General features: G+C 33.7%; 1 protein-coding gene across 2 annotated transcripts in view; it reads right to left on the bottom strand.

The window, feature by feature from the left end:
• Positions 1-21,763, bottom strand: part of SATB2 (SATB homeobox 2) — a 176,292-nt gene that overhangs the window by 86,674 nt on the left and 67,855 nt on the right. For both annotated transcript variants that reach the window (XM_058187821.1, XM_058187829.1), the window contains exons 6-7: positions 16,492-16,594; positions 7,334-7,806 (exon numbers count right to left, since the gene is read on the bottom strand). In XM_058187821.1, the coding sequence (XP_058043804.1) occupies positions 7,334-7,806; positions 16,492-16,594 (576 nt within the window). The remainder of the gene's footprint in view (positions 1-7,333; positions 7,807-16,491; positions 16,595-21,763) is intronic.

Here is a 21,763-nt window from a genome sequence, read left to right as displayed (position 1 = left end):
TCCACCTCCATACGCGAAGGGGATCCCTCAATCAGGATGGTGACATGGATCTCCTCCTTGTAGGAGGAGAGGCTACCTCGACCGATGACTGTTTCTGCCTTACAGGTGTCTCTGGAGATGGTAAAACAGTCCTCTCCATAACTCTCTTTCTTTTCTGCATTTTTTTAGGGCAATTTTCTGGGCTTGTAGTGATAGCTGTCATTTGGTTTGCGCGACAGACCCTGGCCAAATGTCCTTTCTTTTCACATCTTTGGCAGATGGCATTCTTGAAGTTACATGCCCTTTACAGGTGATTTCCGCCACAACCAACAGATTTATAGGGAACTAATCAGCCACCGATCAATCAGGAGAGAGTATTTCCCCACTCCAACAGATAACCAGGATAAAACCTTCAACTAGCAATTATCTCCAATACTTAACAACTTTCTTATCAGAAGGTTGCAAAAGGTGACCACCATGACCTTGGGACACAGCAACGGTCATAAATATGAACCAGTTGCCAAGCATCTGAATTTTGATCACAGGATCATGGGGATGCTGCAAAGGTCATAACTCTGAAAAATGGTTCTAAGTCACATTTTTCAATGTCATTGTAACTTTGAACCATCACTAATTGAACTAATTACACTAATCGTAAGTTGAGGACTACCTGTAAAATAGAAAAGCTAATTTAAAAAGAAAAGGCATAGGGCCTTCAGCAGGTATCAAATATTCTTGGAAAAGAAATTCCAGACATGATGTCATGACAGCAAAGATCCTTTCTCCATCACCTAGACTCATAAGAAAATAAGTAGTCCCCTCCAATGCAGCAACAATTAAGATACCAGGAAACTGGCTATCTTTCACTTCAATTTTCTTAATATAAAATTGTGAAAAGAACTATAGACAAAAGAATACCTTATGTTCCAAATGTAGACCAAATATATTATGTACCCCAATATAGATGTGCATCGCCTTTTGTTCTATGGGAAGCCTACTTTGGATGAAAGTTTCTTCAACACATTTAAGTAACTTTTTCAGTTTGTGAGTAGAGGTAGACCTCAACTTACAACCACAACTGAGCCCAAAATTTCTAAGCAAAATGGTTAAGTGAGTTGTGCTCCCTTTTATGACTTTTTTGCCACAATTGTTAAATGAATTATTGCAGTTGTTAAGAAAATCTGGTTTCCCACATTGACTTTGCTTGTTGAAAGCCAGCTGAGAAGGTTACAGTCATCACATGACCTAGGACAGTGCAGCTGTTTCAAGTACATGCTAGTTGCAAAGCACTTGAATTTTGATCATGTGACCATAAGGATGCTGCAAGAGTCATAAGTGTGAAAATTGGTCATATATATTTTTTTCAGTGCTACTGTAACTTTGAACAGTCACTAAATGAAGGGTTGTAACTCAAGGATATATGTATGCTGTTCATTGGATTTTTAAAAAAAATATCAGAAAATGGTTAATATATTTAACCAGTGTCATAATACATATTTTATGAACCTATATTAATGATTAATCTACAACACAGGCCACACTGTATAAGTAAATACTAACAGCATTCAATATCATCATTCCAGACACTCTTCTAACTAAGCTAAACCAGCTACAGGTACCGGAACAGACTTGTAAGTGGATCACAAGCTTCCTAACAAACAGGAAACAGCAGGTGAAGCAAAGCAAGATCACATCAAATACCTGTACAATTAGCACAGGGGCCCCCCAGGGCTGTGTGCTCTCCCCACTTCTCTTCTCTCTGTATACCAATGACTGCATCTCCAACGATCCATCTATCAAGCTACTGAAGTTTGCAGATGACACAACAGTGATTGGTTTCATTCGAGACAATGACGAATCAGCATATAGACGAGAGGTCGAACGACTAGCCTTGTGGTACAACCAAAACAATCTGGAACTGAACACGCTCAAAACCGTAGAAATGGTGGTAGACTTTAGGAGAAACCCTTCCATACTTCCACCTCTCACAATACTAGAGAACCCAGTATCAACAGTAGAAACCTTTAAATTTCTAGGTTCTATCATATCGCAAGATTTAAAATGGACAGCTAACATCAAAAACATCATCAAAAAAAGACAACAAAGAATGTTCTTTCTGCGCCAACTCAGTAAGCTCAAACTGCCCAAGGAGCTGCTGATTCAGTTCTACAGACGAATTATTGAGTCTGTCATTTGCACCTCTATAACTGTCTGGTTCGATTCTGCAACCCAACAAGAAAGACACAGACTTCAAAGGATAATTAGAACTGCAGAAAAAATAATTGCTACCAACCTGCCTTCCATCGAGGACCTGCATACTGCACGAATCAAGAAGAGGGCAGTGAAAATATTTACAGATCCCTCACATCCAGGACATAAACTGTTTCAACTCCTACCCTCAAAACGACGCTGTAGAGCACTGCACACCAGAACAACAAGACACAACAACAATTTTTTCCGGAAGGCCATCAGTCTGCTAAACAAATAATTCCCTCAACACTGTCAAACTATTTACTAAATCTGCACTACTATTAATCTTCTCATCGTTCCCATCACCAATCTCTTTCCACTTATGACTGTATGACTGTAACTTTTTTGCTGGCAATCCTTATGATTTATATTGAAATATTGACCATCATTTGTGTTGTAAATGTTGTACCTTGATGAACATATCTTTTCTTTTATGTACACTAAGAGCATATGCACCAAGACAAATTCCTTGTGTGTCCAATCACACTTGGCCAATAAAAAATTCTATTCTAAATACTACTCCATAATTATAATTCGTGATTAATAAAAATAGTTAAGATTTTTTAAGAAGTTTTTTCATGACCAGAGAAAATTATATTCTGAATGAAAAACTGAGAACTGAATGTTTATTAGTTAGCAACATAAGCAGCATGAATATGAAATCAGATTTGCTCCTTACTTTCATCCTTTTCTCTGTATATGCTAATATTCATGAGTCTGGTGACTAAACGTCCTTTTTTTTTTACACCTCTGCAATCATGTAACTTCAAATATCTGTATCTCTCCTGATGTTTTACCAGGTTCCCCAGCTGAACGTGCCAAACCATTCTTCATTGTTAAAGATAATCTTGGCATACAACCTCAATCCAATACAATAGCCTACTGCTGTATTTCTGCATTTTAGACAAGGATACTTCCAGACAGAAAACCCTAGTATTACCAAGGAAAAGGCACCTTATTGCCATTCGGTCTTTTCCTCTTTATCAGATTTTCTCAATTTAAAAATAAATAGGAAAAAAATGGTTGAATGGCTAAATTCTTAGAATTGCTTAACTGGATTATAAGGAAGATTAAAAGATAATTTAACAATGGAGCTGTGTGAGGTTAAACTAGGCTCCCTTTAATCAACCATGCTATATCAGTGGAGATAAAAGAATTAACTACTATCAGCACAGAAATGAAGTCGAAAATGGGTCCAGAAGTAGGATCAATCAATCTAGAAATTTTCTCTTTCTGTTCTTTTTACTTCCCCCCCCCACTTCCCTTAAGTATATGAGACAGAGGATACAAAATAGAGGATGAAAGCTTTTTTTAAAGTCAATACTTCCCAAACTTTTTCCTCCATTACCCAAAAACACTTATTTAGAAAATCTTTTTTACTACTTATCGAGTCTTATTTAAATGTCCCTTTTATGATTGGGTAATGAGTACGTGTATCACTACAGAAAGAAAAAATAACACTTTTACCAATTTTGGGTTAATTTTGGGAAACGCTTTCTGAACTGGTGCCAGCAGATCAGTGCCATCTTTCAAAACAAAACATCAGGAAGAATAGTGTATCAAACACAGGCACTTCCTGTTTAACTGGTACATCCCAAATAGTGGGACACTGGTACAGAGATACTGTTCAAGCATAGCCAACAGGTTCTTTGAATTTCAGTTGTATTCCAACTTGGCTTTATTTTATAAAATCACAATGCTTATTATTTGTAATGTATTTTGAAAGAGGGAATACTGTTAGATTCTTTGAATGCTTTGGATCTTTTCCATCATTTATCATGAACATTCAGATTTTTATTTAGACATTTTTTTATTTTTTTCTCTCTTCCTTTCTTCCATAACTTGCTGGGATAATATTCCCCAAGTTTTTGTAAACTGTAAACTCCAATCTTGATTGCAGAAAATACGACTTCAGTAACAGAGTTGTTAATGCTTGGAATACATTACTTGACTCTGTGGTCTCTTCCCAAAGCTTCAACTAAAAACTCTCTACCATTGACTTCACCCCATTCCTAAGAGGTCTGTAAGGGGAGTGCATAAGAGCACAAGAGTGCCTATCGTTCCTGTCCTATTTTCTTTCGTTATATCCAATTAATATAGTTATTACATACTCATACTTATATATATATGCTTATATATTATATAGTTATTTCATGCTTACGCTTATATATACTGTGTGACAAAATAAATAAATAAAATAAAAATAAAATAAATAAATAAAATAAATAAATATCTTGAAATGTGATTTCAAAAAGAGGTATTACTTAATCATTAGCCACAATAATTTTGAAAAGAACATTTTCTTTTAAAGGAATTCATTACACCCATAATAACATATTGGTTCTATGATTCCACACTAAAAATATTGCATATGAGGCCTAAGCTTCTGTGGCAAAGACAAAAAATGTTCCAAATAGCTGAGTAGTTCAGTCACTTATCAAGGAAAAGAGTTCTTCAAATCAAATATTAAAGAACAACATGCATGTTGAAAAATATGTCTATTCAGATTTAGAAGTCAAAACATATAAGGACTTATTTAATGAGAATATTATAAGATCTACAAATGTAACTGCTTATCTTTTGGGTCAACTTCAAAATATGTCATTGTATACATTTTGTCTACATTAATTATATTTGGCTTTATAGAGGGTGAAATAGAACAATATCTATACAAACACATAGATGCATGATCCAAAAGGATGAAATACTTTTTCAAACTAAAAACAACATTAAAAAAATAAAGGCATATACTCAAATTACTCATGCTGTAATTTTTACTGATATTCTCAAAGCCAGCTTGAAAAATATAAGTATGTTGATTAAAAGGGACATTTGTTTTACTACCGTAAATACAGCCATCTTATAATTCTAATAGGAAAAATAAAGTATTGAAAATATACTACTAGTTTATTTAATTGCCATACAATATGGAATTTCCAATGTGGCAGTACCCCAAAAATTCATTGTGAATTGTAGCACAAGATGAAATCTCCGCCTTTGCTTAACTACTCTACTCTTATAATGGTCTGAACTTCAAGAAAGAAGTTACGGTACACTATTTTGTAAAGCTGAATTTTACATTCAAATTTATATTGTGTTCCATTAATGCCCATACTGTTTAATATCCATATATTAGAACAGAACTATGCATTTCATCAGCAAACCTAAACAAACTTCCCACGTCCTTTTCTTGGAAAAATGTTGAAAGGAGAAATGAAATGAAAGTACATCAAACTGTTTTCACATAAACACGTAATCATTTCCTGTCTGACCACTCTGTTCCACAGTGGTCTCCTTGTTTCCCTCTCATGTTCAGACAATACTTCTTGGCTTCTACCATTACCATACAAAAGGTACTGTAGAACTCTTCATCATTCCCCTTTATAATTTTTTTTTGAGGAAAGACAAAAATTAAAAAAAGGGGAACAATGCAGGAAGACTACAAAAAGAAGAAAGTGATATCTCACCCAACCCCCACCCCAGCCCTGGTAAGCTCCCTGGTTATAGTCAGCGTAATGGCAGAATAACAGCTTCATCTGAAAAAATACATAATTCCATGCACATTTTAATTATTGCATCCATATACTTGAAAATCTAAGAGATAAAAAGAAAGCAATCTCCCCAGAGTTACTTTTCTTAGGAAAACAGCTATTAGATATTAATATATTATGTATAATTTAACCACAGGACTCACTATTATTGTAATATCACTATTACACTATTATATATACTGCTTTTTTCCCAATGGAAGATAATAATAAAACAATTGTATAATAATTAAGGAAAACATTTAAAACATTCAATCATGACAAAATAATCCAACATGAAATAATTAGTTCCCTAGGCCAAATTAAGTTCCAAAATCAGCAAACTGAGAAACTCATGATATTAAAATTAGAAGATCTCAGCCATTTAATTTTTTTTTCTAATTTTCAGATTCTATGGAATTAATTCATGAATGAGCGTATGAGTATTATGGTGCTTATATGCACCATAATGGTAATACCATCTGGAAACTAACAAATATGGTTCTCAGTTCAGTTCAGTTTACTTTATTGATTAACCCTTGGGCCATATCAAAGTGCAGAGTTCCAGACACAAATTATTACTAATATCTGATAAAAACAATTTAAAATGGAATTGGTTCTCATTATTGTCTATGTGGCAAGCAACGTTACGGGCTACCCAAAATGCTTCATAATTAAAAAGGTACGGCTGAGAAAGTAATCACAAAAGATTTGTAGTTCATTCATTCTTGCAATATTGTTTTAAAAATCCAAAGTTAAATATGCTTCTGTGCATAGTCAGAACTAGTAGTAGTAGAAGTAAATTACAGGATGTAATTTTCCTGCTTGTTTGCTTCCATCTCAAATATATTCATGCAGCTTACTTTTCATCAAGCAGAAAAAAAGGAGACATTTTGTCTTTAAAGAAAAAGGTAAATTTGAACATTAATGGACCAGAGGGAGAATTATTAGGTATTATTAAATCTAACAACATAATGTATTGAATAATAATCTAGCTTGAATTTTAGGAAATAAATGGCCATAATATTTTTCTTAAAATTTATTCATTTGGCCAGAAACTATTACAAAATTAATAGATCAATAAATTTCAAATGACAAAAAATCAATTATCTACCTTAAGTAGATAATGCTAAGGTCACCAGTGTCTGATTCTCTAGTTTTATTAAGAATTTAACAGATTAAGTTCAAAAAGGTATTTCTGGGATCATTGTTTTCTGTTTCTAAAGGGAGATGAAAGAAATCTAAACAATCTCTTCCATCTTTCCTCATTTGGATCCAGTTTCTATAGCATAAAAATACAAGTTTTATTTAAAAAAATATAAGGACAGAAGGTACTATATCATAGTCTTGTGAAATGTTATACAATAGTTGCATTGTTCCAATTTTGTAAAGTGGAGTGAGGAAATGGAATAAAATTGCTGAGAAGTGTCTTCTTCCTTTACTTTCCATTTGTTTCATTTCATTTAAAGTGAAAAACTCAATGACAGGGATTGTCTTTTTGATATGCTCTTTAAAGAGCCTTTTTTTATCAGAATAGTTGAATAAAATGCTTCAGTTAAATAAATAAAATATGATACCTGCGTGCGATTGAAAGCCACTCTTGCAAAGACCGCCTGGGAGACACTGGCCCTTTTCAGTTCATCCCTGACTTGCTGGTAGATATCTGGAGATACTTCCACTGATGAATTTGTTGGTTCTGGTTTGATTGTTCTAGGGATAGGTGGATGATTTAGAAACTGTTGATTAATTGCGTGTGGATGCTGATGAGCCAGGAGCCGGCTTACTGCAATCTGTTGGTTTATCAAATGGGCCATTGCTATTTGCTGCCTTACAAGCTGTGGGCTGAGTTGAGGTGTAAGAAGACCAGGACTCATGATTGGTTGTAATGTTGGCACTTGGTTTCTGATTGGAGTACTGTGGTGAATTTGACCATGAGGAGATTGTTCATTTGTTTTGCCCAAAGTTGCTAGCTGGCTGATATTCGGTAAGTGCATGGGACGTTGACCAAGAACACAATATTCTGACAGGTTGTCTCTTTCAACTCGTTCCACTGTTAAAATAAATAATAAATATATATCTTCATTTTAATCTGAAATTATATCAAGGATTACAAGTGAACAGATATAGAGCTGCATTAAGTTGCACTTTAATGCCAACTTTATATTGGCACAATATTCTATACTAAATTAAACCAATAATGTTTATCCAAAACATCTTAGGGAGATATTTACGCGAGTGAGATTTGAGCAGCTTGACACAATGGTCAGATATGGGAGATTCCATTCTACACCCTACAGTGAGCATCTCTGGAATTGCGGAGTAGCAGAGGTAGAAGACCTGGCTCACATCCTATTTCACAGTTGCTTGTATAAGGGGGTGAGAGACAGGTACCTTGGTCCATATACCATACAAATGACCCATTGGGATCCCCATATCAAAATTTATGTGCAGCCAGAACCTGAAAATAACGTTTAACATAGCACAGTACTTAAATAAAATGGTTCGACTGAGATCTGCATACGTGGAACTGATTGGGCTAGATTGTAAAATATAATTTGTAGGTAGATTGTAAATAGAATTTTATGTCATTTTATTCTATTTTATATATTTACGTATTAAATTATATCTTATCCTATAACTATTGCATTTTACCCTACTCTTATTTTAAATTGTTTGTATAAAATTTTATTGGCGAAATGAGTTTGCACCTTGTGCTTTGATATGGCCTATAGGCTAATCAAAGCTATCATTTTAAACTGTATTTTATTCCAATTTCATTTAAAATTGTTTTTATCAGATTTTAATAATAATTTGTGTCTGGAACTCTGCACTTTGATATGGCCAAAGGGTTAATCAATAAAGTAACTCTAAAAGTAACTCTAATAATGTTTATCCTTTGTAAATCTGACATGTAGTATGGGTTACATGAATTTCAAGAACCCAAGTCCATTACATTGGGTCAGCCTTCCAACCAAGCATCAAATAATTGTGCTAATATTTTATTGTTGCACTGGTAAACTCAAAGATTAAGTCCCCAAATATTTACATTAATTAGGATTTATTTTATTTATTCAGTCAGTCAGTCAGTCAGTCAGTCAGAAATATGTACATTTATATCCTGCCATTTCTCCACAAATTTCAAGTGAGATACGTAGCAATTCTATTTCCAATCTTGGGAGTCAGGTTAGATTGAGAAAAGTGATTGGCTCAAAGTCTTCTACTAATGATGGTGGATTTGAAGTTGGGTTTACTCAATTCTACTCTAATATTTTAACTACTGACACATTGCTTATAAATCTCTAATACTTTCTGAATTTTATTGTGTAGAAACAATCAAAATATTATATTGTGTAATTTACATGATGGCTATTTGCATATGTCATGTATAATTTACATGGCCATTTAGCTCTTTCATCCCATAAACTCACATTGTGTGTTTATCTATGTATGTGTGTGTAACTATATGCAGAAAAAAAATACATGACTGATATTGTCTTGCTTTATTTGTTGTCGTTTATAATATCATCTATTCCCATACCATGTTTTTGTAAATACTTGAAACACTTGAAATCACTTGTATTCTTTCTCCCATGACATGTGTGCAGCCAAATCACTGCTCTGTAAACATTACGCCCCTTCAGCAGACCACAGGGTCAAATTCATACCCCCAAATGAGTTATGGGATATACATCCTATTATTATTTTTTAGAACTTCAATGCACATTCGCTACTTCAGTGTACATTCAACTACTGTTTTTAACTAAGCCATTCAGAGCATTAAAGAGTCAGGCAGACTTGAAATCAAATAAATAATAAACAAATATTGTAAGAGATTCTCTTAAATTAGCCCTTGTTAGCATATACCATTTCTAAGTGGTTTGTAGATACTCAGTTTTGAAAGATTTATCGTATCAATAAAATACTATAGAATATTTTAAATATTTTGGCTTCTTTCAACAGCAAACTCAAGAAGCAAACATTTGCATCTATTTATAAATTTTAAGCCATTTAAACTCTTCATTTATTATTTTGCTTTCTTTTGTTTTATTTTCGCTTTACATAGCCTAGTCAACTCAAAACAGGGTATAAGAGGACAAAATCATAAACTATGGTTCTTCTTGCCTTCTCCCCCACCACCAATATATTCTTATTTTTTTAAAAAAAAATAAGTACCCTATTCAAGTCATAATGGAAACAACTACACCGAAAAGTTTGAAAAATCCTAAATAAATGTGGAATTATTTTGGCCAAACTTCTATACAGACTGAACCAGGGGTGAAATGCTCCCAGATTGGACCGGCTCGCGCAATCCGGTAGCGATAGCGGTTGCTGGTTCGGAGGACCGGTAGCAAAAATCCCTGGCCCCGCACCCCCTGTCTCTGCTGAGCTGCACCATCTGCAGAGGGTTGTTTTTTTTTACTTTTAAAAGCCGGTTTTGCTTCAGCCAAAACATGCCTTTAAAAGTAAAAAAAAAAGCCTTTGAGGATCCCGTCCCTCAGCTGAGATCGGCAGAGACTTTAAACTTTAAAAAAAAAAATTAAGTCTCCTCTGGCGATCTCACCTGAGTTCCTCATCAGCAGAACCTTAATTGTACTCTTACTTGTAGAAAACATGTTTTCTACAAATAAGAGTAGAGATTCTAAGGCACTTACCTGATTACTGATGAACGCATGGCTCTTTTTCCAGCCCAAAAGCAGTTTCACTTTCAGCCAGACAGAATCAATTTCCTAATCTAATCTATTTCCTCGGTGATCAACTGGCTGGCTTTGCTGGCTGAGGAACTCTGGGATTTGAAGTCCAAAATAAAATAAATAAAATAAATAAAATAAAAATAAAATAAAATAAAATAAAATAAAATAAAATAAAATAAAATAAAATAAAATAAAATAAAATAAAATAAAATAAAATAAAATAAAATAAAATAAAATAAAATAAAATAAAATAATAAAATATTTGTGCAGCTTTCTGAGATTTGGTGTGTTTCTGTAGTGTTTCACTCTAACTACACAAACACACAAAATCTCAGAATGCTGTATGTGGCATTTTTTTTTATTTACATTTATATCCCACCCTTCTCCGAAGACTTAGGGCGGCTTACACTATGTTAGCAATAGTCTTCATTCTATTTGTATATTTATATACAAAGTCAACTTATTGCCCCCAACAATCTGGGTCCTCATTTTACCTACCTTATAAAGGATGGAAGGCTGAGTCAACCTTGGGCCTAGTGGGACTAGAACCTGCAGTAATTGCAGGCAGCTGCTACTAATAACAGACTGCATTAGCAGTCTGAGCCACAGAGGCCCCTCTTTGTGTGTGTGTGTGTGAGAGAGAGAGAGAGAGAGAGTTGTGTGTGTGTAAAGTGTGAAAGTTGGTTTTTGAGCTTTTTGTGGCTGTGTGAAGTGTGAAATGCAGCTGCTTTTACATTGTGTGTGAGTCAGTTGTGTTGTGTTGTGTGTGTGTAAAGTGTGAAAGTTGGTTTTTGGTACCTCTTATTGTTTTTTATACTTTGTTAATTATTTTTATTATTTATTGTTATTGGCCATGCCCACCCAGTCATCTGACCATCAAGCCACGCCCACCAATTAAGCCACGCCCACAGAACCGGTAGGGAAAAAAATTAGATTTCACCCCTGGACTGAACTCCTGATATAGTCTATATCAGCAGTCACCAACCGGTGGTCTGTGGACCACTGGTGGTCTGCTAGAAAATTTTGGTGGTCCACAGAAAAATTATTTGCATTTTTTATATTGCACTAAATCAGGGGTCCTCAAACTACGGTCCCTGGGCCAGTTACGTGCAATGAAGACTTCCTGCAGAGTCTTCCCCCTTCTGGGTCTTTTTGTGCGGGTTGGAGGGGGGACAGAAATTGCGACTTGGGGTCTGCTTCAGCCTCCTGTTGTGGGGCTTTGGGCGAAGGCTGGAGGGAAGTGCCACTGTTGGTGAAGAGCCGGAGGACCTTGTTCCAGTGGGATACCATCATGGCCTGGAACTGGCTGACCATCTCAGCCCACTGAGCCTCCAGGCGCCGGTACCTGGCGTTGTACTCCTGCAGGTCTTCCCTCTGCTTGGAAAGCCTATACTTGTAGTCCTCAGTGAGATGCTTCTGCTGAGCCTCCTTCTCGGTCAGATCCAATTTTAACTGAGCCAGCTGTTTTGTCAGCTCTTTCTCATGGTGACTGCTTAGCTCCAGCAACTGCTTCCTGTTGGGACCCTAAGAAGCCTGGGTGGGCAAGGAGTAGCGAGTAGAGACTAGCAAGGCGCCCCTCAACATGAGTGACATTGAGTTGGCCACACCCACTCAGTCACATGGCCACCTTGCTACGCCCACCAAGTTGGTCATTAGGCAGATCATATTAGTGGTCCATGGGATTTAAAATTATGAATTTAGTGGTCCCTGAGGTCCAAAAGGTTGGTGACCCCTAGTCTATATAATCCTATAAGAATATTCATATTGTCGTTACTAAATAATGCAGAACAGCAGTACCAGGAAAGGCATATATACTTTACAAACTGTATAGTTGTAGCTAGCTTTCATTACATTTGGGGAAAACAAAATTATAATACCATTATAAGCTTCTAGAAGGCAATAGATAAAAATACACAGTATAAGTTATTTTATTTATTATTATATTTATATGTCGCCCGTCTCACTGTCAAGTGACTCTCTAATTACCAGTCTTGACTTCCTAGAACTATTCTAGAGCATGGGAGGTGCTTTTCATGTGGGTAATTCAGTTAAAAACTGTGATTATCTTAATTACTTATTTCTTTTCATCAAAACCCACTTAACCCAATTATGAGCAAAGAGGCAATTTCAGAAATCTTATTTCCAGTCAACGCTTAACTTCATGTTTACCCTAACCATCTATCAGTGCTATTTTCTGTCTGGTCTCTGACCAGGAAAACTGTATTTGCACAACTGTGATTTGTGTGCCCAAAAGGGCAGTTCCACTATAGTATTTGGCAGTCATGAAATGCTTCCTAAAATGAATTCCTGCAAATCTGCTGAAAATCTATTTTCAAAATAGTACATATCAGTCAATTAATTCTCCAGTAAATCTTATTACCTAGAGCTCATATGAAGATTGCTATAACTCCTATACAACTTCTGTTAACTTTTCACATTAATACATTAATCATTTAGAAAGTAGTTGTTATTTTTAAGAATACAAGATCAAGTTCTAAATCAGATCAAAGGTTCACCTTATCCAAAATTCTATATCAAAAATGGCCAAGCAGGTATCTATAAAAAGCTTACAAACACAATAAGAACATAACAGCTACCCACTAATGGAACTCAATAATCAGTTTCCATGACAAATAGAGTTGCCTCATAAAAAATTGATCACCAATAATTCAGGATTACAATTAGTTTTTAAGCCTATTAATATTGCCATGGAGAGCTAGCTTGGTGTAGTGGTTAAGGCACCAGGCTAGGATCTGGGAGACCATGCGTTCTAGTTCTACCTACCACTAAATTTGCATCTTCTGCAAACTTCCATGGAAGCAAGTTTTATTGCATTGTCTTTTGAAAGAAATATTGGCAGAATTGATTTTTCCTTTTTCCATACCCCAAAGGGATGTATAGCATAAGCTGCATTTCACAACACTGAATATAGCCTACTGTATAGAATGTTATATACAGATCACAATTAGAACTATTACCGTAGGACTATCAGAGCTTTGCTTCAAAAATCCAGATAACCATTAAATAGACCAGTGACAGGAAAAGCTCTTTGCTACTATCTAGTGGTCATCTGGCTTTTTACAGCCCATACTTATTATATGCAATGGGTCTCATTTACATAAGCTTTCAAAGTTATAAAATACAGAAAGAGAAAAGTGATGTTTGAAATTTCAGGAGTTGCTTACAGACTTGGATTATGGATGGTTACAATGAAATATGCTTTACATTAATAAATAAAAGGATTTTATTTGATTTGAGATAGTGTCATCCTTCATTGAAAATATTTTCTATAAAATTAATACAAAAGCCCTTACATGTTTTTTCTTCTTTTCTCTTTCACAAGTTTTTTTTTTACTTTGTTCTTTTTTACTAAACAAAGGCAGAACAAAGGATACATAAAATGACACAAATATTTTAGGTACTATATATAATAAAATAATTATTGCTGTACAGCACCCAAAGTTACTTTCCATAAGAGAGGGGCAGTCATATAATTTATTCAATAAATAATGAAAATAAATTATAGAAGGCATCCACATGATATGAGCTGATAATATATAAACTTTTCACCATCTACACCTAACCATTTGAGTACTTGTGAAGTTAATTAAAATACTAATGTGAATATATCTCAGTGAGATGCTAAATTTGATCAGCTACATATTAAAGCAAAGCAATATTTTTCCTGAATTTTGTGTAACTATACATTATAGCAAAAAAAAAAAATATGACACACCTCATACAAGCAATTTAAAGAGCACATATTGATGGGTCTCTATTAATTTCACCCCTCAAAGTGCAGTTTCAATTGGTTTATGGTTGTCAGGCACAAACAACATGCAGAATTCAAGGTAACTACTTTATTATGCTCTGCCTATAACACAGGAATCACCCAAGTCTTGCAGCCTACTCTTAGGAACAATTAGATAAAGCTCCAAGGAAATTGGGAGGAGGGAGGTGGATCCTAGCCTTTTTGCAGTTGCACGGTGACTCCAGGCTAATTCCTCACTTGATCCCTCCTTCCTGCCAGGCTGGGTGCTTCCCAACAATGGTAAAATTGATCTATGTTATGAATGAAAGCCTATATACACTCCTCCACCTTACATATGGTACAAATTTTACTTCTATTATTCGTACTATGTTAATTATTTATAATTATTGTAATCATAATTATTATTATAAAGTTCTATTAATTGCTATTAAGTATATTCCTTATAAATGTACAATATAAAATTTTGAACACAAATTATGAAAGGGCAAAGGAAAATAAAACAATAGGATTACAAGGGAGCACGTAATCCCAAAAATGATACAGTCTATATTATTTTTTCTAATAATGGACTGCAATCAATTTTCAGAAGCTCAATAGATGTAGATCTCACCAATACAAATGCAGGCTTGATTGATATAAAGACAAAAGTTGATATGAACTAAGCATAATAGCAATGTTGAATATGTAATGGATTCCACATCTATAACCTGAGCATGTTTATTTCAAGTGCTCTTTGCATATAAATTTACATCTGTTGCTAATGATATCAAATTATTGATTGTTCAGTTTCTCATATTTGTTTAAACATTAAATATATGTTCTGCAACCTAATGCTTTTTTTTCAGAAAGTTTTTAAATTTTTTGCTATGCATTAGTCATATTTACTTTGATCTTTCTGTATGTATAATTATTTTAGTGTTTGTTTAGTTCAACAGAATAGGAGGGGAAAGGATTGACCAAAGAGATCTGTATGTGGCAACTTGTAACAGAATCTCATAGCTTATGTTTAGGAAATCATGTTTTTGATTAAGAAGGAACCAGTTAGTTCCCACTGCTTTATTAAAAGAGACATTAGTGGATAAATCAGAAACACATTTCACAGAGCAGATTATGTTCAACTGAAATGCCAATAAAATGATTTTGAAGCTCTTCGTCATTTTCCATTTGCAATATTAAATTAGAATAACTTTTTTACAATTAGTTTAATGTAACAAAAATTACAATATATGTGTACAACAGTGGTTGTTTCAACTGGATTGACCTTGATCTTGCTGACCAGTGTCATAGTAACTTGACCCTTACTTTTAAATTCCCAGAAATACACTAAAATAGTTTCTGAAATTGAACCTTTCATCTTACATATAAAGTAAATTCTAATTTATAAATACTATAAATGAGACAATATGAAAAGAAAATATAACAAAAATTCTTGGAGATGATGATGATAAAGTTTGATTCTGTTTATTTTTCAGTGAGTATACCTATAGTAATTTTTTCATTGCTGTTTTCCTCCCATTTGTTGTAGCTGAAGAATCAACACTATATGAACCATATTAAAGCAGTTTGTGTTTATTTCACACAGACTGTAACCTTTCATTGTCCCTCATGCATACATATACATGCACACACATTTCCAATGAGTTTTAAGCTCAAAATCTCATTAGCAGCATCACACAGTTATCCAGAAAACTCTTTGGACTTAGATCCTTGACCTCCTAATTCAAATCAAGGTCTTATTCTGCTTTTCTATATTTAACAATTAACTGTACACTTAGTTTTTAAAATGGTGAGGGATGGGAGAAAAAGAAAAGCTTTAAAAATTGAATGAAGAAAGGAAGTAGAAAACCATAATATGATAGAAATACTTGGTGGTTGGAATGGCAATTCTGGGACTACAGGAAGAGCTTTTTAAGGTGCTTTTACATCACAGCCGAATGTAGTAAGAATGCTCTCCCTTTTTGTCTTACAACAAGTGACAATGATCCATAAACGGCCTTGAAGCTATTTAGCTCCTTTGATTATATTTTCACTGTAAAAAGCACTTTTGAAATATTCCTTTCTTTACCTTGAGATACAATACTTATAAAAATTGTTGAAGATCATAGAGAAACTGCTTCAACCAAAGTAGATCTTTGTATCTGGAAAAATATTGATGACACTCTATATAAACTAGCCTTTGTAAGCACCTCTTGATCATTTTAGAATAACAAATTTCAAGTACTCATGATCTGTTAAAAGGTTTGGCATTGAATGATAATTAAAATCAATTTACCTTTAATTTTCTTGTACTTTTTATACCATCTTCCAAATTCCTGGCACTTAGTAGCTGACACATTTGCATAATATGTGCTATTTACAATGGATGATATCATACTCTGAAACAAGAAACAAGACAAATAAATAAATTCTAAATAGAAAATAATCAAAATTATTCCAAAAGAAAGAAATATAGTTGAAAATGTATCATTCATTCATTCTTAAGTGACAAAAACAAACATTAAAAATGTATTCATATACAAAAAATATTGTTTGGATCCTAAGATTAGCTTCATTTTTTCTTTTATATAATTGGAGAAATTTGCTTTCCCTATTAATTTTGTGGCAAATCCATATGACTCCAGTGTATCCCAGTTGTCACTTTAATTTATATTGTGTATTATCAAAATAATCTTTATGCTTCAAGTATGTTAGAAGCTGTGTCACATTGGGGAATACAAAGGGTGAGAAGAACTGTGATTTAGGAATTGGATCCTAAAGGTAAGATTAGATACTTTACCATATATATTCCAAATAATGGTTTTCAGATGTTTCTATTCTGCTTCCAACTGTAACAGGGACCACACATCCTGGAATCTGGGAATATTTGTGCTACTTGTTACAGAACAACAACTAAGCAAATGCATTAAATAAATAATATTTATAGAAACATGCTTTTAATCTTTTTGTGAAAATTCATATCGGAAACAAATTGCTATACTATTCTGAGCAGAAGAAACTAAGAATATTACATGTCAAAATTAAGCAGGTCTATCTGAAAATTTATATTTAAAGGTTGAACTTTTATTTTTAACCCCTGAAAATAGACATTAGTGGCCAAATCTTTTTATCATCTAGCACAGACTTTGAATTAAATTGCACAGGATATATATGATAAATATAGCTCTTCTTTTTCCTGCTGCGCTGCTCTGATTCAGTGTATCTTTTTTTTACTAATTATACTATTCCTTATTCTTTATGGAGTCTAGTTTCAGAAATTAATGTATGCATTTTGGAGTAGGAAAGAGCATGCGCAAAAAGGTTAACAAAACAAGTAGTTTAAAAGATTTAGTATCATATAAATATGCTATGAAAGTTTTGCAAATGCAGAACTGCAAAAAGCATCTGAGGGATGGGAAATCCCCAACTGTTCTTACTTCTTCGCTTGTAGTCATTTTTATTCATTTTTAATTAAATTTCACAAATCAAGAGAAATAACAGTTTGGGGGTTATTTTGATTTGATTATTTATGTGGTGTACTCTATATTGTTTTCAACCTGCATCTCAAACAAGCTTAAGTAATATAAGAACATGAAAAGAAATGCCTGAAAAGAAATTCTGTTCTCATGTACCATGGTCCTGATTCAAGTATTCATTTATATATTAAAAAAAAAAGATATTGAGATTTCCAACCACATCTCACTTATTTACCCTTAGAATAACTTGCAATGGCACCTTTTAAGAGTTTTTTTTTTTAAAAAAAATGGGTTTTATCCAGAATTAAGTAGGAGATGACCAGGCTGAGCCAGAGGGAGAGGTCAAACACATCATCAGTTTCAAGTCCCTTTGTGCCCACAAGAGATCTATGTCCAGCCCACCATTGACTCTTGTCTACTGCAAATTTGCTTTAACCATTAGTGGTTCAGATTCTTATAGAGAGCTTAAACTTGCAATAAACCTTTATATTTATTTGAACTGCCTGGATTACTTGATTTCCTTGATGCTCAGCACATCTGTGAACACTCTCCCTTCAAAGCTCAAGAAAAAAAAATCTTTACTCCATCCTGCACATTACCATCTTCCAAGGAGCATTTCTACAGCCATAGAGTGTGATCACAACAATTTAGTTTATCGTTTCTTTAGCTCCCTACCCCGAAATCTTGATGGTATTCAAGATTCCAAAAATACAGTAATATAATTGTTGCACATTCAGCCAGGGAATCAAACCTATCTAGAGTTAAAAATGAGAAAGACTGAGTCTTTATGCATAGCAGAGGATATAAATGGAAAAATATTCAGTTTATAACTGATGTTTATAACTGGTGGTAAAATGTCCTATATCATTTCTAAACTATGTCAAATTTAAGATTTCCCAGTAATAACATGAGGTAGGTTTTTCTAAAACTGTGACATGTTCACAAACTCATCCAAGCTCGTATAATAAATATAGACATGGGGGGGGGTGTAGAATTGTGCCTGCTGACCCTGTTACTTATGGTACACACATTAACAGGATTTTTTTTTATTTGAATTTGGAGAAAAAGAGAATGGAAGAGAAGAAGAGTGTGCAAAGCTGAAGAAAGAAAACATAATTACATTCCTTGAAAGGGCAGTATGTATTTGATAGAGCAATCAAAAGGTGCCCCTTTAAAATGATTATTAGAACTTATCTAAAAAATATACTGTATTCTATATACCATTTTTTTTCAGGCACTCATTTTGCACTTTAGCCTCTTCCCATAAATAAAAGACAATATGGACCATCTGAGGATGTTCAAGGTTTCAAGGATTGCTATGTCTGTCTTAAGCTTCTGCAAGGCTTAATGGACTCATTTCACCCTTTTAGTTGCTCCAAACCACAAATTAATACGGGGAAAAAAAACACCTTACATTCAAAATTGCAGCATGGGAGAGTGCTAACTCTTGTCACACAGTTTACAAGTAGCCAACTCCTAACTTGACCCAGAGCATGGAACTTAAGTCTTATCCAGGGATTGCTGAACTACAATTCCCAGCAGTCCTACAGGCATGGTGAGTGATGAGAGTTAATGATAGTTGTAGTTCAATAGTAGCTAGACAAACACATGTTCTCCACTCCTGACTTAAATTATGGTTTAGAAGATGGGAGAAGCTCTAACAAAACATAGTAATTTGTAAAAACTTGACTAGTCACACTTGTGAGAATTTTTTTTAAAAAAAGAAACCTTTCAACTGACAAGCATTTTATCAGTTTGTTTCATAAATTTCACTCCTGTAAGTTTAAACAAGAATCTTTCTAATTTGCACCTTAGACTGCAAATCTGCCTAAATGGAGTTAAGTGGAAAAGTGGGCCTTCCTGTGACCAAAACAATTATTTTCATTATTTATTGGTAAGCTATAATGACTATATTGTTTGACTACAAGGTTAGCATTGCCACTATAACCTATCATTATCTCACTGATTTCTACACTCAGTTGTTTCCAATCTATTCTCCACTGTCAAGACTTAATCATTTCAGAATGAACTTGAAATACAACATAATAATGGTGACATAAATATTTGTTAGCCTATCTTCCTCTTTTCCCAGATACAGCAGGTGATAAATAGTTTTAATAGTAAAATGAGTATAATAGAGTAACCAATCTTTTCGTTTCTATTTCCTTGATCTATGACCCAGTAACTACAATCTGATTGACTTCCAAAGTAGGCAAAAAAAAGCTTGGTTAATGAAGCTTATAAAGTTATAAGGCTTATAATGTTTGCTGATATTATTTTATATTATTTAACTAAACAGTAAAATTTGATTCATCTGCTTTCTATTTTATATCAGTCATTACATGAAATTTAGCCATAGAAAACTAGAAAAAAGTTCTCTAACCTTCATGTCTTAATGTTGTAATAATAATTTAATCATTATAATGAACCTTGAAACCTTGATCTTCATGTCCTGTTACCAGGGTGAAATGCTACCGGTTCGCTCCAGGCACAGTTATCGGAACCTTTCTTTTACTTTTTTAAAGCATTTTTTACTACCTATTCACTGGAACCGGTAGTAAAAAAATGCTTTAAAAAAGAAAAAAAAGGTTCCAAGGATTGTGTGGCACAGCTGATTGACAATTACTACCTATTCGCTGGAACAGGTCGTAAAAAAATGCTTTAAAAAAGAAAAAAGGTTCCGAGGATCATGCAGCGCGACTGCGCGATCCTCGGAACCTTATTTTTACTTTTTAAAAGCATTTTTATACTACCGGTTCTGACGAATAGGTAGTAAAAAATGTTTTTAAAAAGTTTTTTAAAAGGTACCGATGATTACAGCTGTGCCGCGTGATTTTCAGAATTTTTTTTTACTTTTTTAAAGCATTTTTTACTACCGGTTCCGGCGAATAGGTAGTAAAAAATGCTTTTAAAAAGTAAAAAACAAGTTGGCCACGCTCACCCAGTCACATGCAAATTTTACATTTCACCATTGCCTGTTACTTTACCTATGAACACCTTCTTTAAAACTTTTTTAAAATGCTTAATGCATATAAATAGGTGAGAGTATATGTTTACAAATCTATCAAATATATATATATTTCTAGAAAGATATACAATATATCAAAAACTAATCCAGATAAATTCTGATTATGAACCTTTAGTAGCTAAAATTAAAACTTGTATGAAGGCTGGAAGTGGAATAAATATTATGAATTATAAAACATAGCTAAATAATTTTCAAGCCAAGCAAATAAAATTACAATTTTTTTTCAACATGTAGAAAAGCTGTTAAAAACTCACTTGACATAGGAAAGAAATATATCTAGAAGATCATATCAGTAATTTATAGAGTGCTTAGCTTAAAAGGTATATTTCATAATATCATTCTTCTGAAAAACCATTTTCAGCTATTTTTCCTTTATCAACAATATCTAAAAGAAGACTAAACCAAGATAAATCAGTGGAATTTTAAAATAAGCCATGTGATTACAAGGTTCCTTTTTAATGGCACCCTGTAAAGAAAATGAAATTATGCATTCAAACAAAAGGTAGAGAAAAAAGTCCCTGTGATACTGCCTTTTATTCCTCTACAGAGGAATATTTGATGCACTGTAAGCACACTAATAAACAGCAGCATTTAATCTGCAATTTCTTTCCTAGGAGACAATTTTGTAATTTGCTGCTGTCAATAATATATTAATCACAAGGGGGCTGTAATGATATTTCACATTTGGCACAATATTTTCTTAAAACTGATTTGGGAAAAGGGATTTTGTTAAAAAAAATAGTCAAGTAATGATAACAGGCAGCTTATCTAAAACATTCAAATTTTTGCATGATATGGACTACAACAAAGAAATTGGAGGTAAGCGGATATATAATTACTAAACTAAACCAAACTAAAACAGAATAATCAGTATTACTATTAAACAGCTATAATTCCACCTATGATCTATCAATCTATCAATCTATTGATTTATCAATCTATCAATCTATCAATCTATCAATCTATCAATCTATCAATCTATCGATCTATCGATCTATCTGCCTGCCTGCCTGCCTGCCTACGTATCTGTTTTTCTTTCTCAATACTTATCGTTGGGCCCTTTG

Source organism: Ahaetulla prasina, chromosome 1 (genome assembly GCF_028640845.1).
Source record: "Ahaetulla prasina isolate Xishuangbanna chromosome 1, ASM2864084v1, whole genome shotgun sequence".
Taxonomy (NCBI): domain Eukaryota; kingdom Metazoa; phylum Chordata; class Lepidosauria; order Squamata; family Colubridae; genus Ahaetulla; species Ahaetulla prasina.
This window is presented reverse-complemented; position numbering and strand designations above follow the sequence as displayed.